Source organism: Olea europaea, unplaced genomic scaffold (genome assembly GCF_002742605.1).
Source record: "Olea europaea var. sylvestris unplaced genomic scaffold, O_europaea_v1 scaffold959, whole genome shotgun sequence".
In the NCBI taxonomy this organism is placed as follows: domain Eukaryota; kingdom Viridiplantae; phylum Streptophyta; class Magnoliopsida; order Lamiales; family Oleaceae; genus Olea; species Olea europaea.
The window spans coordinates 537,437-552,068 of record NW_019268088.1 but is presented as its reverse complement, the minus strand read 5'-3'; the positions used below and the strand labels follow the sequence as shown (position 1 = coordinate 552,068).

Sequence of the window (14,632 nt, the reverse complement as noted above, 5' to 3'; positions counted from 1 at the left end):
GTTGTATAGTGCTTGAACCTTTTTATATAATTGCAAGAATATTTCATAAATACATAAATGACCCTGATTTTAGTGAAATTATAATTGCTATGTATTTAAAATTTAGAAAATATTGGAAAGATTTGCCTATATTATTTCCTTTAGCATGCGTAATGGACCCCGATATAATTTATCGGGAACTAAATATATAATTGATCAAATTTCAAACGCCTTAACATTTGATACACCTATCACATATAAAAATTTAAAGCAAATATTATGTGAAATATATGAATTATATGCGAACCGAATGGGTACCAATATTAGTCGGGTACCATCTGCACCTACTCCTTCCACTGAAATTGAAGAAGAAGATGCGGAAATATTTAATTTATTTCAAGGCATTAATTCGCATAGATTTGATTCATCTGCAATGTGTTCATCTACTACCACTGCCACTGCCATGTCGTCACCATCTGTATCTCATTTTCATCAAACATCTACGGGCTCAAGCCATAATACATTGCCCGCTTAATTAATTGATTATTTCAACCAGAATATGCCAACAGATAAAACAATTAAAAAAAGTTCAGACGAAGTAATTGAATTCTGGCGAAGGTATGAACGACGTTGGCCAGTTATATCTGCGATTGCAAAAGATCTGCTGACACCTCCAGTTAGCACTGTTACTTCAGAGTCTACTTTTAGTGCAGATAAAAGAGTTTCGAGCGAGATCAGGAGCCGACTAAAAGAAAATATTTTAGAAGCGTTAATATGCGTTAAAGATTAGTAGGACGCTCATTTTCGACTACAAGATAAATATGCCGAAATTACATGTCGTCAAATAAGTGATATTTGATTTGATTATATTGATGAAACTTTTCTTTTCTTATCGTTACTTTTAATTTGCTTTAAAAAATTGTACATGCTACAAAAAATTATTCGTGTACAATTCTTAACTCCGTCTACTGAAAATTTAAGTAGTCGGTCTAAAAACCTGGATAAAGGAGGATGGTTTATATTTTATCTATTTTAAAAAGAAAAAAAATAAAATTTTTATTTTTATTTTTTTCTCTCTCTTTTAGTTAAAAAAAAAAAAAATTCTTTTCCACCAATTTAGTTAAATTTTTGTTATTACTTGGTACTATTACTACTATATATCCACATTTTAAATTCTTTTCTCGAACAACGCTTTACGTATCTTTGTATATAATTTTTGAAGTAAATTCCTTCTGAAAATTAAAAGGGTAATCGAATGATTGCCCTTTCAATTGTCAGAAGTCTTTCAATTCGAAGATCATATATAATTTTCGAAGTGAAAGACTTCTATATAATCTTCTAAGGGAAGACTTCTGACAATTCAAAGGGCATTCGATTACCCTTTCAATTTTTAAAAGGAATTTTCTTCGAAAATTATATACAAGGGGATGCACAGCGTTGCTTGAAAAAATAATTTTTAATACTGTTTTAAAATTTTCTTTAAAAAATTGTACATGAACAAACAAACAAATAACACAATTTTTAACTCCACCTACTCTAAATTTAAGTAGCCGGTCCAAGCCCAGATAAAGGAAAAGGGTTTAAATTTTTTACCTAATTTTTTATATATAACTCACAATTTAAAAATTAAAATTACTTTTTTATTTTCCAATTTACCTATTTGTTTCAAAAAAAAAAAAACGACATCTGCTCACGAGCCGAGCAGGCTCGGTCCATTGACAACCCTACGTATGACCAATAAATTAAGATCAACTCTATTCTCTCTGCTAAAAGAATGCAACACAAGAAAATAAATGATCATTAATCTTAAAATAAAATATTTACATGTGGCGAAATGATCATCTCATCAAAATCTATCGAGCAAGCATTGAACCTTTTCAAATACATCATACAAAAATGGACAATACTACATGTACACTTTTTGTGTATATAATGGGTTACACCTCCTTTACATGAAAGGGGCCAACGTATAAATGATTTGTAGGCCCCCTCCATGTGAGAGGGTGTAACCCATCATATACACCAAAAGAGTACAAGTAGACTTATTCTACAAAAATATAGCCAAAAAACAGTCGGTATTGGTATAGTTTCCTTGCAGAATCAGCCACAGAAATCCAAGAATGGAGCAACAATTAGTGTAAAACACCTTGGTGACAGTGATTGCTTTTTCTTAATCAAGTTTGGGAGAATGCCATTTTGAGTCCAAGTTTCTGGGAGACAAAATGGAAGTTCTAAAACAACTGGAAGAAAAGACTCGTTGATCCATCTCCATATGATCTAAGATCAGCAGGTCTAACCAGGGCCCTACATAAAGGGCAAGTTCTTTCTCTGTCAAACCTGCAAAAGGAAAAAAGTAGTTTGGAATAGACCTCGTATAATCAGAAATCCTGGAATTTATTCGTTGATTAAAATTTGTGATATCACAACCAGAAGAACAAGCTAGTACGTGATTGTGACGAAGAGGAAAGACTTCTACATCAACTCCATTCTGTTCTTGATCTTTCTTTCTTATTTGAAGTAATGACATTGAATTAAACTATTCACATAATCAGTTTGTACCATGACAAGTATAGGCATAACAAAGGTCTTCCCAATCCTGATTGGTTTTTATCATTCACTGTCATAAACAACAAATTTTGCTGGGCTTCTTTGAATAATTCCAGAAATTTCAAAGAAGTTAGACAATACTCAAACCCAAATTTTTAACATGCTCTATACCTCAACTATTTTGATCTTAAGTGTTTCAATTAGAAATCTCCATATCTTAATCGTTGTCAGACATCATCATGAACCATTAAAATCAAAATATTTTAAAGCTTACACCTTCTCATAAGCTGAAAAATGATTCTCATGGGGTCCACTACCACCAATTAGAAGAAGAGAAAGCTAATGACAGCTAAATGACTTGACATTTCATATGGCACTCTAAAGAGACGTGGAAAAAACAAGCCGTGCCTTTAAAAATCATCCTTCTATAAAAGATCAAAAGATCATTCACGCTTGATGACAGCAAAGAGGTGTTCTGATTGAGAAGGCTGGCAAGGGCCCACCATAATTCAATTACATAAATTTCATTTCTAGTAAAAGTAAATTATAAGCAAGTAGCCAGCCAAGCCAAGCACAGATTATAAGGAATATTCCCATAAATCAATGATTGTCAAGAGAAATTAGCAAATGTGCATCACATAATGCAAAAAAACTAACCATTCTGAAACACAGTCTTCACAGAAGATATGTTTGCAGCGCAATAAAATTGGAACATGCATCTTCTCCTGGCATATGGCGCAAAGATCTCCTGCTGCAGTCACCTATATTGAATAATTTAAAAGAATTAGTTATGAAAACAAATTAGTCTTAATGCATTTTAAAGATAGAAAACAACACATTTCAGCAGCGGATAGAACTATGTGACCAAGAATTCGAGGCTAAGAACGATAAGGTATATGGATCAAGTATGCCATTAAGCAGAAACACTACTCCAGGACATAATATATTGCTCCCCACTTAGTGTTGTAGCTAGGCTCGGTCAGCTCAAAATGTAAACGAGAAAATGGTGGATCACAACAAGAACTTGAGTGGATAAATCAATTCATTTAGCCAAATACAGCAACATGCAAGCACTAGCTATGAGCAAGTGACTAAGATGCACGGATTTGAATACAAAATTCGGATACGATAAGATAAGGGTATGCCTATAGAGTCTTTTAAAAAAATTATGATACTCAAATACATGTATAAAATATATAGTGAAATTCGATTATGTTAAAATAATGCTTAGGGTTCGGCTCTCTCCTTCACTATTTCTATTTTATACTGCGCTCGTCGATTGATGGTGTCTTCCACTTCACTTGTCGAAAATAGCCTTTTCCTTTGCACTCATCAACATGTCAGTACTCTATATTCCACAGCACTTTCGCAATTTGTCGTGTTTCACGAACATGTGGTATTTGAAAAAAAAAGAACTAAAAAGGGACACATGCCACATGGCATTTCCAAGACGTCACTACGTGTCATTGTTTGATACGTAGAAACAACATAGACTACAAACATTTAGTCCTTGTTTAAGCTCCATTATCATTATTATTTATTTATTATTATTTTTTTCATAGGTAATCAGGTTTGAGCTCCATTTTTTTAAAAATATACTTTTTCAAAACTCATTTTCAATCATACATTCTCCAATAAAATAATGTTACACATAAACTCAAAATTATTCATTATTTTTAACCACACATCCTCCAAACACCATTCAGAAACACATTTTCCCCTAAAATCTCATTTTAATGGAGCCCGAAAAAGGGCTTAATATGATAATCACTAATTTAGGGATCGGATTATGCTACTGATATCTAGAATTTAGTTAGAAAGGGTTACTTTAGAAGGAGATATGCTACAAAGATTATAGGAAGATGTATTGAAGTTAAAAGGCAAATTCTGCAGAATGATTATGATGGAGGAATAAAGATAGTTTAATCTTAATTAACTTATTTTTAATTTATTATAGTTTTCTAGGTTGACTAGAATTAGGTATTGTTTTATAGATTTTCTATTGTCCATGTGGCTCATATAGAGTGGAACATAGGTCCTAGATCGAATAGGCCAATGTCGGGAGGAGCGCATCGAATGGAACGGAACGGAACGGAGTGGAGCGATGGCATCGGCATTGTACGGGTTTAATTCACTGTCTGGTTGTTAGGGAAACTGAATGGGTTACGGGTGTGGGGGGCAACGCCCCCGTGGTACGATACAAGAATATTTCTTGTACGGGCCTTAAAATTTTATATGGGCTAAACTAATGTTAGTATAAATAATATGTTGTAACCCTATTTTTCACTACTGAATAAACATTACCTCCGCTTTGCTCTCGTGGCTGTAGGCACACCGCCAATCCACGTAAATTCTTGTGTTGATTTTCTTTTTCATCTCTTTATTATTGTGCATAGAATCCAACAATTAGTATCGGAGCAAGGTTCAGATGGTGAGTTCTTCGATTGCAAAATTCAATGTGATGAAGTTCGACGGATCTAGGAATTTCGGATTATGGCAGCGAAGGGTGAAGGATTTGTTAGCGCAGCAAGGGATGGTGAAGGTACTATTTAGGAAGAAGCCAGAGGGTACGTCAGGTGTCGATTGGGAAAAGCTCGAGGTACGAGCAGTTGGTACAATTTAGCTTTGTTTGGCGAACGAGATCATGTATCACGTCATGGACGTTGAGTCTCCGGCGAAGGTTTGGGAGAAATTGGAGAGTCGTTATATGTCAAAATCTCTCACGAACAAGATGCATCTGAAGCAGCGACTGTACGGGCTAAAGATGTTGGAGGGTACAGATCTGATTCAACACACCAATGTATTCAATCTAATTATCAGCGATATATTGCGACTTGAAATCAAATTTGATGATGAAAATAAGGCAATGAGTTTTGTTGTGCTCATTTCCTCCTTCGTATGACCGTCTGGTGACCACGTTGACGTGGGGGTAAAGACTCTCGAATTGGAGAAAGTCACACCAGCCCTGTTAGCCTACAACCAGCGGAAACTGCGTACTGGTGAAATTTCACAGGGTGAAAGGTTAATCGTAAAGGGCTACCAGGATTGTGGGAGAAGGAAGGACGGTGGTGGTTCTTATAGAGGGAACATTAGATCAAAATCTAGAAATCAAAATAAGAAAAACGTCAAGTGCTACAAATGCCATTAGATGGGTCACTTTAAGAGAGACAGTCCCAATAAGAAGCAGGGTGATGAAAGAAAAGGTGATGGGTCCTCAAACTCAACTAGTGTTGCAGAAAGAGACGCGGATTCTTGAGATGGAGACATACTATCAGTATTTGCAGGTAATTTTGAAAAATTAAATGACTATTGGACACTTGATTAAGCTTGTTCATATCACATGTCCTCACCAGGATTGGTTTCATTCATATCGTTTTGATAATTTTGGATCTGTTCTGATGGGTAATGATGCATCATATAAGGTCATTGGAATGGGATCTATAAAATTTGAAATGTTCGATGGTGTGGTAAGGACCTTGAAAAATGTTAGGCATGTACTTGAGTTGAAAAAAAATTAATTTTTTTAGGCACTTTAGACACAAATGGTTACTTTTATAAGTCAGAGTGTGGGGCTCTAACAGTGAAGAAAGGGGCTATGATTATGATGAAGGCTCAGAAGTTAGCAGGAAATATCTACCAACTACTCGGGGATACACTTGTAGGTAAAGTTGCTATAGCAAAGTCTGAGTCGGATGACACTTTTCTATGGCATATGCGACTTGGGCATATACGAGAACGTGGCATGGTTAAACTTCACAAGAGGAATTTGTTGAAGGGGGTAAAATCATGCAAGCTAGATTTCTTTAAGTTCTGTGTACTTGGAAAACAATCCAGAGTACAATTCAAGATGAAAAAGCACAAAACAGAGGGCATTCTTAATTACGTGCACTTAGATGTTTGGGGACCAGTGAGGGAGTTGTTCAAAGGTGGATCTCAGTATTTCATCACTTTCATTGATGATTTCTCTAGAAAAGTTCGGGTATGTTTCATGAAGCACAAGTTTGAAGCTTTTGCCAAGTTCAAATTGTGGAAGGCAGAAGTAGAGAACCAAACATGCTGAAAAATTAAGTACTCGAGGACAAACAACGGAACAGAGCACAGATTCATAGTTTCTGAAATTTTGTGAGGAGCATGATATTCAGCGGCACTATACAGTTCGCAAGACACCGAAGCAGAATGGTATAGCAGAAAGGATGAACAGAACAATTGCAGAACGGGAAAGATGTTCGAGGCTGAATGCAGGGCTCTCGAAGAGTTTTTTGGGCAGAAGCAGTGAACATGGCATGTTATGTCATAAATAGATCACCACGAGCAGCACTAGATGGAAAAGTTGCAGAGGAAGTTTGGACAGGTAATGAAGTTGATTATTCTAAATTGAGAGTATTTGGGTGTCCGGCTTATATGCATGTATCTAGTGATCAACGAACAAACTTGATCCGAAATCAAGAAAATGCATTTTTCTAGGCTATGTAAAAGGCGTAAAGGATAACAAGTTTTGGGATCCAGAGGCAAAGAAGATGACGATAAGTAGGGATGCAGTATTTGATGAAACATTCATGCTTAAAGCTTCTCCAGATAAAGAAAAGCTCAATTCAGACGAGGGCACAGGTAAGAGCCAAGTGGTGCAAGTAGAGCTAGACAATGTTAACACAGAAATTAATGCTCAAGGAGCGGATAGTTCTGGGTCAGAGGTGGAGCAGTATCATAGTGTTGCCTTAGATAGACCACCTCGCACTATCAAGCCACCAACAAAGTATTGATTCGAGGATTCGGTTTCTTGTGCAATCATTACCAGTAATAGCGATCCTATAACTTTTCGGGATGCCATTAGTAGTTAGGAGAAAGGCAAATGGATAGAGGCTATGGTGGAGGAAATTGAGTCACTGCATAAAAATGAAAATTGGGATTTGGTGGAGCTTCCAGACGAGAAGAAACAGATAGGGTGTAAGTGGGTGTACAGAAAGAAAGAAACGATGTCAGAAAAGAAAGGAGAAAGACACAAGACTCGATTAGTAGCAAAGGGATACTCACAGAGGAAGGGAGTAGATTATGATAAAATTCTCCCCGGTTGTCAGACACACCTCCATCAGGATTGTTTTGACAATGGTGGCTAATTTTGATTTGGAGTTAAAGAAGTTGGATGTGAAGACTGCTTTCCTTCATGGTGAGTTGGAGGAACGGATTTTCATGGAGCAGTCAAAAGGGTTTTTAGAACCAGGAACAGAGAATCTTGTGTGTAAACTGAAGAAGTCTTTATACGGGCTTAAGCAATCTCCACGACAATGGTACAAGAAGTTCGACTCTCATATGATTCAGATTGACTACAGTCGTTGTGAGTATAATTGTTGCATTTACTACAGAATTCTTGAGGATAACTCTTATTTTCTTGATGTTGTAGGTGGACAACTTGCTAATTGCTACTAAGAATATGGATGAGGTAGACAGATCGAAATCTTTGTTGAGCAGTAAGTTTGACATGAAAGACTTGGGACCGGCTAAGAAAATTCTTGGCATGGAGATCAACAGAGATAAGGAAAGCCAGAATATTTTGGGTGTCTCAGAAAAATTATTTGAAGAAAGTGCATGTCAGATGCAAAATCAGTTGCTACACCATTGGCAAATTACTTCAGATTGTCTAGTAATCAATGCCCAAAGAATGAAAAAGAGGTTGCAAAGATGTCAAAGGTACCTTATGCCAGCGCAGTTGGATGTTTGATATATGCAATGGTGTGTACCAGACCAGATCTAGCACATGCAGTCAGTGTGGTTAGTAAGTATATGGCTAATCTAGGTAGAGAGCACTGGAGAGCTGTAAAATAGATTTTCAGGTACTTGAAAAGTACAATGGAGTGCGGGATCATGTTTGAGAGATAACATGGTGATATTTCAATTCAAGGATACATAGATGTAGATTATGCAGGGGACTTGGATGACAGAAAGTCCAATACAGATTATGTTTTCATACTCGCAAGTGGGCCCATATGTTGGAGATTAATGGTGCAGTCGCTTGTGACATTATCTACAACTGAAGCAGAGTACATGGCGGTAACTGAGGTAGCTAAGGAATTATTGTGATTGAAAGGGCTTGTCAGGGAACTTGGGATCAAACAAGATGGAATGAAATTGTACTGTGATAGTCAGAGCGCCATCTTTCTAGTGAAAAATCAGATTTATCATGCAAGAACCAAGTACAATGATATGAGATTTCATAAGATAAGAGGGTTATTTCAGGAGAGCTGTTGTTAGAGAAGGTGCATGTAGAGAAGGTGCATGTAGCAAACATGATGACAAAGCAAATTACAGTGGATAGGTTCAAACATTGCTTGAACTTGATTAATATCCCTAGGTGTTAGAAAGGATGTGTCCCAACCCATTGGTCCTAGATGGTGTGATTTTCTAGGTTATTTTTTTCCTGAGGAGTGAATATTCGCCAAGATGGAGATTGTTATGCATGTGGCTCATATAAAGTGGAACACAGGTCCTGGATCACATAGGCCGATGCCAGAACGGAGCGGAGTAGAGTGAGAGGAGTGGATTGACAACATCGCCCTTGCGCGTGTTTAATTCACTGTTTGGTAGTTGAGGATGGTACGGTACAGGGATATTTCTTGTACGGGCCTTAAAGTCTTATATGGGCTCAGGCTAGGATTAGTATAAACAATATGTTGTAATCCTATTTTTCACTACTGAATAAACATTATTTTCGTATCGCTCTCGTGGACGTAGGCACACTGCCGAACCACGTAAATTCTTGTGTTGATTTTCTTTTTCATCTCTTTATTATTGTGCATAAAATCCAACAATTTCTAGTTTGCCTTAAACTAGGTTTTATTTCTTTTGTTTCCTTCTCAAGTTAGGTTATTAGACTCTACATAAAGATGATCTTTTCATTGTAATATTTAGACTTGATACGGAAAAAAAAATGATATTTCCCCCTCAAAATTCTCTCTATTTTGTTCCCCCTTCTCTTTCCCTTTATTTTCTCAATCTTATTCAAATTATTGGACTAATAATGCTTTATGACACTTAGTGGTGGGCGATAAAGGACCTCAAGACCACAAGATGAAGAAAACGTAAATGAGGATGTTAAGCCATATTAAACTGGCTAAAATAAGAAATGAGACTATATACATAGAGGTTACACCATAAATTGAGGATAAACTAGAGGGAAGGTCAACTTAAGTGGTTCGGAGATATCTTCTGAAAACTTAAAAGAAACTCCCACTCACAAGTATGATGCAGCTGATTACGGTTGGTTAAAGCTAAAGATAACTAACTCCAAACCAGATCCACATCTAGAACTAAAACATAAAGTTAGGCATGGTTGTCATGTATAGCCATTTAGTTTATTGTGCACTAGAGAACATCTGGATGGAGAAGAAAAGGTAGTCTCAAGCATAATGGAAAATTGAAGCAAAAGAAAGACAGGGTTACTGAATGTGTTTGACAGCCATGTGTAGTACATATTTTCAAACTAGCTTTTTTGCAGTCTGCTTTTAAACTAGTCTCCATATATACTGTAACTCCTACTAGAAACTTAAAATGCTAAAAAGACGTGATACCTGTTCTGATGTGGCATAAGACCCATAATGGATTTCCTTTCTCGATAATGCTTTCAAGGCAGCAAAGAACGATTGGACCTGTACAGCGACATGAAAACGAGAGAGCACATTTTTTAGATTGGATTTCCAAATTCAGCAGGTCTAAATTAGAACATTAATATAAGATAATGAAACAACTTACCTTCTCTACAATAGATGTAAGCTTGAAAGTTAAATACAACCCAGTTGTCAACGATGAAAAGAGGCTTCCATAGTCTTTGTTCAAGAAAAATCTATACCAGACAGGAGTTGCTCTCCTGGGCACAGCTTTGAAGGTCGCATCTCCATTTTATGATGCCCCAGAAATAATGTCCTACTTAAAACATATATGTTCTTTACATAAATATACAAAAGTACATCATATGGCACAAAAGAATCTTGGCCGCTACTGTTGGGGCTAAAGTTACGTCCAATACTCACATTTTCCAACTCTTAATTAGACAGGGACCTTCGAATTTTGGAAGGAAGGAATATATTTGAGGATGTTTGAATTATTAAAAGACGGGTACCCATTCAAGCTCCTGTATGCTATTGTAATATAGAGAGAGGTTTAAAAATTATGTATTTTCCAAGAAAATATGAAAACGAAAGAGACAAAGTTGTTGGAAATTTATTAAAATTCACAAAAGAGGAAAAGCTACAGATATATTAAGTGATCAAAAGAAGATTACACAGACCTCTTGTTAAGCCGATTAAACTAAGAGTGTTCAACAAAGCACTAAATTCCGAATGGGGAGAAGCAGGGAAAATTTCATTTGTGACTACCAACAATGCCAAATGGATAAATGTATGAGCCATAACAATTATTGCATGAATAAAGTACCAAGCAGGTAAAAAGATATCCATACCATTTACCAGGATGATGAATACTGCATGCCAGAAAGGTGGGACTGCCTTCGGAGGAATCATGAATAGAGAATAGAAAAGATCATCTTTCCCATACCACCAGTAGATTCCAAATACATGAAGCATGAAGACCACAGAATAACCAACAAGGACAGAAATCTTCCTCTCTCCCTGAAAAAGCATGCGTTTGTGAGTTTCTGGAGTTCTCCTATTGTTCATCTTTATTCCTTATATGAATAGGGGTGCGCCAGAAACATGATTTCATTTATGCAGATAACACTAAAAAAAAGTTCATCTCAGGAAACACAGATCATACCTTTAGAGCTGTCTGCTTTCGAACAATGTCATTAGACTTGAACATGATGGCAGTAATCCAAATGGTAGCAAAGAATCCTGAAGAACCATATTTAGAAAAATTAGGAGTTTTTAACTCGAGAGTACACATCACATGATCTAGGTCCATTTAATACAATAGAGAGAGAGAGAGAGAGAACTCATTTAATATGAAAAAACCTATCACATAAACTATTTCAGACCTGGAACCAATTTTCTGATAAGTATCAAAACGATATTTTTGAGAACTGTAGAAGCAAAAGCTCACACATAAGAACATAAAAACTGTTTACTTTTAAGTGGAAGATTATGCCAGTATTATCTCCTCAACAAACACTGTCAGAAGTACAATAGGAAAGTTTTGAGGACCATAGAGACATGACCGTGCTCACAAGACAATATAACAAGCTATTCCCTCTCATGAAGTGGAAGATCTTGCATGTGTTATTTTCCCATGATTCCCATAGGAATAAAATCAACGTTAACCATCATGCAACTCAAAATGAGAAACACTGACAACATTCATTTCATCACTTGCGTCCGCACTCATTTAAACATGAGCATTATAAGTTACCCAACAGAAACGGGCACCGAAAATTGACCGTGGGTAAGCAAGAAATATAATTCATCTTTCAACGTCTTTTCGAGTAAAGCATAATGGTAATCAACAAATTAAATAAATTTCAATGGCTAGTTCCACCAGCCAGACAAATGTCTTGGTTGCAATTACTCAACAGCTGCAGGTTATACATTCCCCTCACTTAATGTACCTAACGCATTTTCTTCTAGTTTTGAACAGCATTAAAAAGGAAAAGAAGTTTTGACCCCCTTTTTTGTCCAAAATGCATTCTAAAATAGTATTTTATGGAGAATGTGTGGTAAAAAAATAAGGAAAAATTTTTTAGATTTGCATGTAATATTATTTTGAATGTTATGTTGAAAATAAGAGACAAAAAAATGTATTTTGGAATAACTGGGACCAAACAAGGGCTTAATCATGTATTGTCTGTGTAAAATTTAGGTTAATAATCGAGAATGCGAAATGAGGATTATCATAATAGTACTCTAGTTTCAAATTGGTATATGATTTCTTATTTAGTATGGATAGAGAAAATGGCAAGTTTCGAAGTGAGACAACAGAGGATCCACAGCTTGGTTACAATGGTAATAGGTGATGAATGGCGTTTCAATCATGAGTCACATCCAATGCAGAAATGAGAACGTCGAGAGAGCCATTACAACACAATAGGTATCATGTTTGTGTTTGTATACATGAGAGAAAGAGAGACTATTGAGTGGACATAAGCATAACTATTTTTCATTCGTTGATTTCATTTTACAATTTATCCCAGTAAAAAGTGTTTACGAGTAGTCTTTGTGCATAGATTTTCTGGTCACAAGTTGCAAGAGGACTTTTGAGGTGAATTGTTCAATAAAACAACGAAAATGCCCTGCAACTAACGATTTAGTGTCAAGCATTCCTTATCTAGAAAATGTCTAGCATCAAGAAGTGGAAATGTAATAAACACTTAGTGATGTCACACATAGTTTGGTTTCTACAATATTCCAAATCTGGAAGAAATTTTATTGGCAAAAATTAGAAACGACTTTCCTAGATACAATGTAATAATATATGAGTTCTTAAAGACTTTAGAAGAGAGCCCATAATGATATACACTATTATATTAACATGTATTTCCATTTTGAATTGAAATGGTGATGTAAAAAGATTATTGCAACTCGTCTAAACAAGAAAGCCAATGTGACCTGATATCTCATCATCCTCCAGATTAACGCTTTATCAAAATTGAATTTGAATAACGAAGACAAGAATAAGATGGTTCGAAATGCTCATAATAATTTCAAAGGAATGAAGTCAACGAATATTTTAGATATGCAGCAAGATCAAAATGCAAATCACCAGTGACAATAAAGTCAAAGTAACTGATACGTGAGAGAAAAGAGAAAAAGGAAGCCTCAAAATTCTGAACATTCACCTTGCAAGTGCTGTCGGATGAAAACCACCAATAGAAGCAAAGAGAAGGGAAGAATCTGCTCAATCCACCTTGCCACCTGCTGTATATCATATCTCCGATACGAAGAAGTTTCCCCATTGTTCTCATTACCGCTACCTGTAGTCCCATTCCCATTAAGATCGTTGGTCACCACTGCAGACTCCTCCGTGCCCAATCCCAATCCTGAACCCGGTTGTTCATTCTCACCGTCATTTCCATCAACCCTATCCCCATCCTGCTCCCCCGCCCCAATAATCCGAATCGATACCTCCCCATGATTATTACTACTATTAGTAATATCATTGCTGTTAATTGAGTTTAAATTGTTGGGAATTTGGGAATTAGTATTGGTGTTTTCGGGAATGAAGGGGTGGGCTTCGGAGTAGGGACGATCGGGTCGGACCCGAAGGACACCGGTGTGCTCAAGTAGGGTTGAGATAGGGGACCGGATGAACCGGAGGAAAGGGAACTGTATCCTGGAATTTCCTCCATTACTTGGTGATGAAGGTAGTGAACCTACATGGGGATTATCAGAATTCGCACCATTTGATGTCTCCATAACTTTTTTGCATTCAAATTAAAAATCCACCCTCCAAAATCTATCTAAATTAAGGTATCAATAAAACCCAGCAAGAATAAATCGAGACAAAAGACTTCTGTTAAATTAGAGAATCGATATATTACCTTACAAGTTTATATCGATACACATACATACAAACAATGCATAAATTACTGAAAAAAATGAGGTATATACAGTGATAGACAGGAAGGTGAAAATATCTGGAGGGGAAGGTCAACGCGAGAGGTGAGGTTAATAATAATTTATTTGGGAATTATTAAATAAGGGCTAAACGTGTAACGTAATTCATGAGCAAATTGTGTTTTCAATTTGATCAATGAATCAGACACTGGAATTGCAGTTATAAAAATCTGTCGTTTTCTCCATTGGCGCAGACGGCGAGAAGGTTTGCGACGATAGATCGAGTTAATTGTTCTAATCGTCACTGAACTTAAGTTGGTTTTTAATTGGTCACTCAAATTTAAAATATGTAGTTTTGATCATTAAACTTAGGTCAATATCTTTGATTACTCACTGAATTTAAGTTCATGTCCTCGATTGAGCACTAAAATTTAAAATGTCAAGTTTTGACCATTAAATTTTGAAAAATATTGTACATTACTAACTGAACTTTGAAATATATCGTACGTTACTCATTAACATAACTATTAAACTTTAAAAAATATCGAGTTTACATTGAGTGATACGGCATTTTTCACAATTCAGTGAGTAATATAGAATATTTTTCAAAA

The 14,632-nt window shown here is 36.0% G+C and overlaps 1 protein-coding gene across 1 annotated transcript; it reads right to left on the bottom strand.

Moving 5' to 3' along the window:
- Window positions 1–1,754: 1,754 nt before the first annotated feature.
- LOC111392670 (RING finger and transmembrane domain-containing protein 2-like) lies at window positions 1,755–14,290 on the bottom strand. Its single transcript, XM_023018046.1, has 7 exons — window positions 13,304–14,290; window positions 11,290–11,366; window positions 10,778–11,144; window positions 10,270–10,409; window positions 10,089–10,166; window positions 3,184–3,287; window positions 1,755–2,316 (listed from the first exon to the last, which is right to left on the bottom strand). Exons 1-7 carry the CDS (start codon window positions 13,878–13,880, stop codon window positions 2,211–2,213), a joined length of 1,449 nt encoding a protein of 482 aa, XP_022873814.1. The 5' UTR covers window positions 13,881–14,290; the 3' UTR covers window positions 1,755–2,210.
- Between the last annotated feature and the right edge of the window lie 342 nt (window positions 14,291–14,632).

What these genes read in the sequence shown, in the direction of transcription:
- LOC111392670 (XM_023018046.1), bottom strand. Translation starts at nt 13,880, where the DNA reads ATGGAGACATCAAATGGTGCGAATTCTGATAATCCCCATGTAGGTTCA. An exon ending in TTACATCTATTGTAGAGAAG is followed by an intron (nt 10,167 to 10,269) that starts GTAAGTTGTTTC and finishes GTCGCTGTACAG; the next exon opens with GTCCAATCGTTCTTTGCTGC. An exon ending in GAAGACTGTGTTTCAGAATG is followed by an intron (nt 2,317 to 3,183) that starts GTTAGTTTTTTT and finishes TTCCTTTTGCAG; the next exon opens with GTTTGACAGAGAAAGAACTT.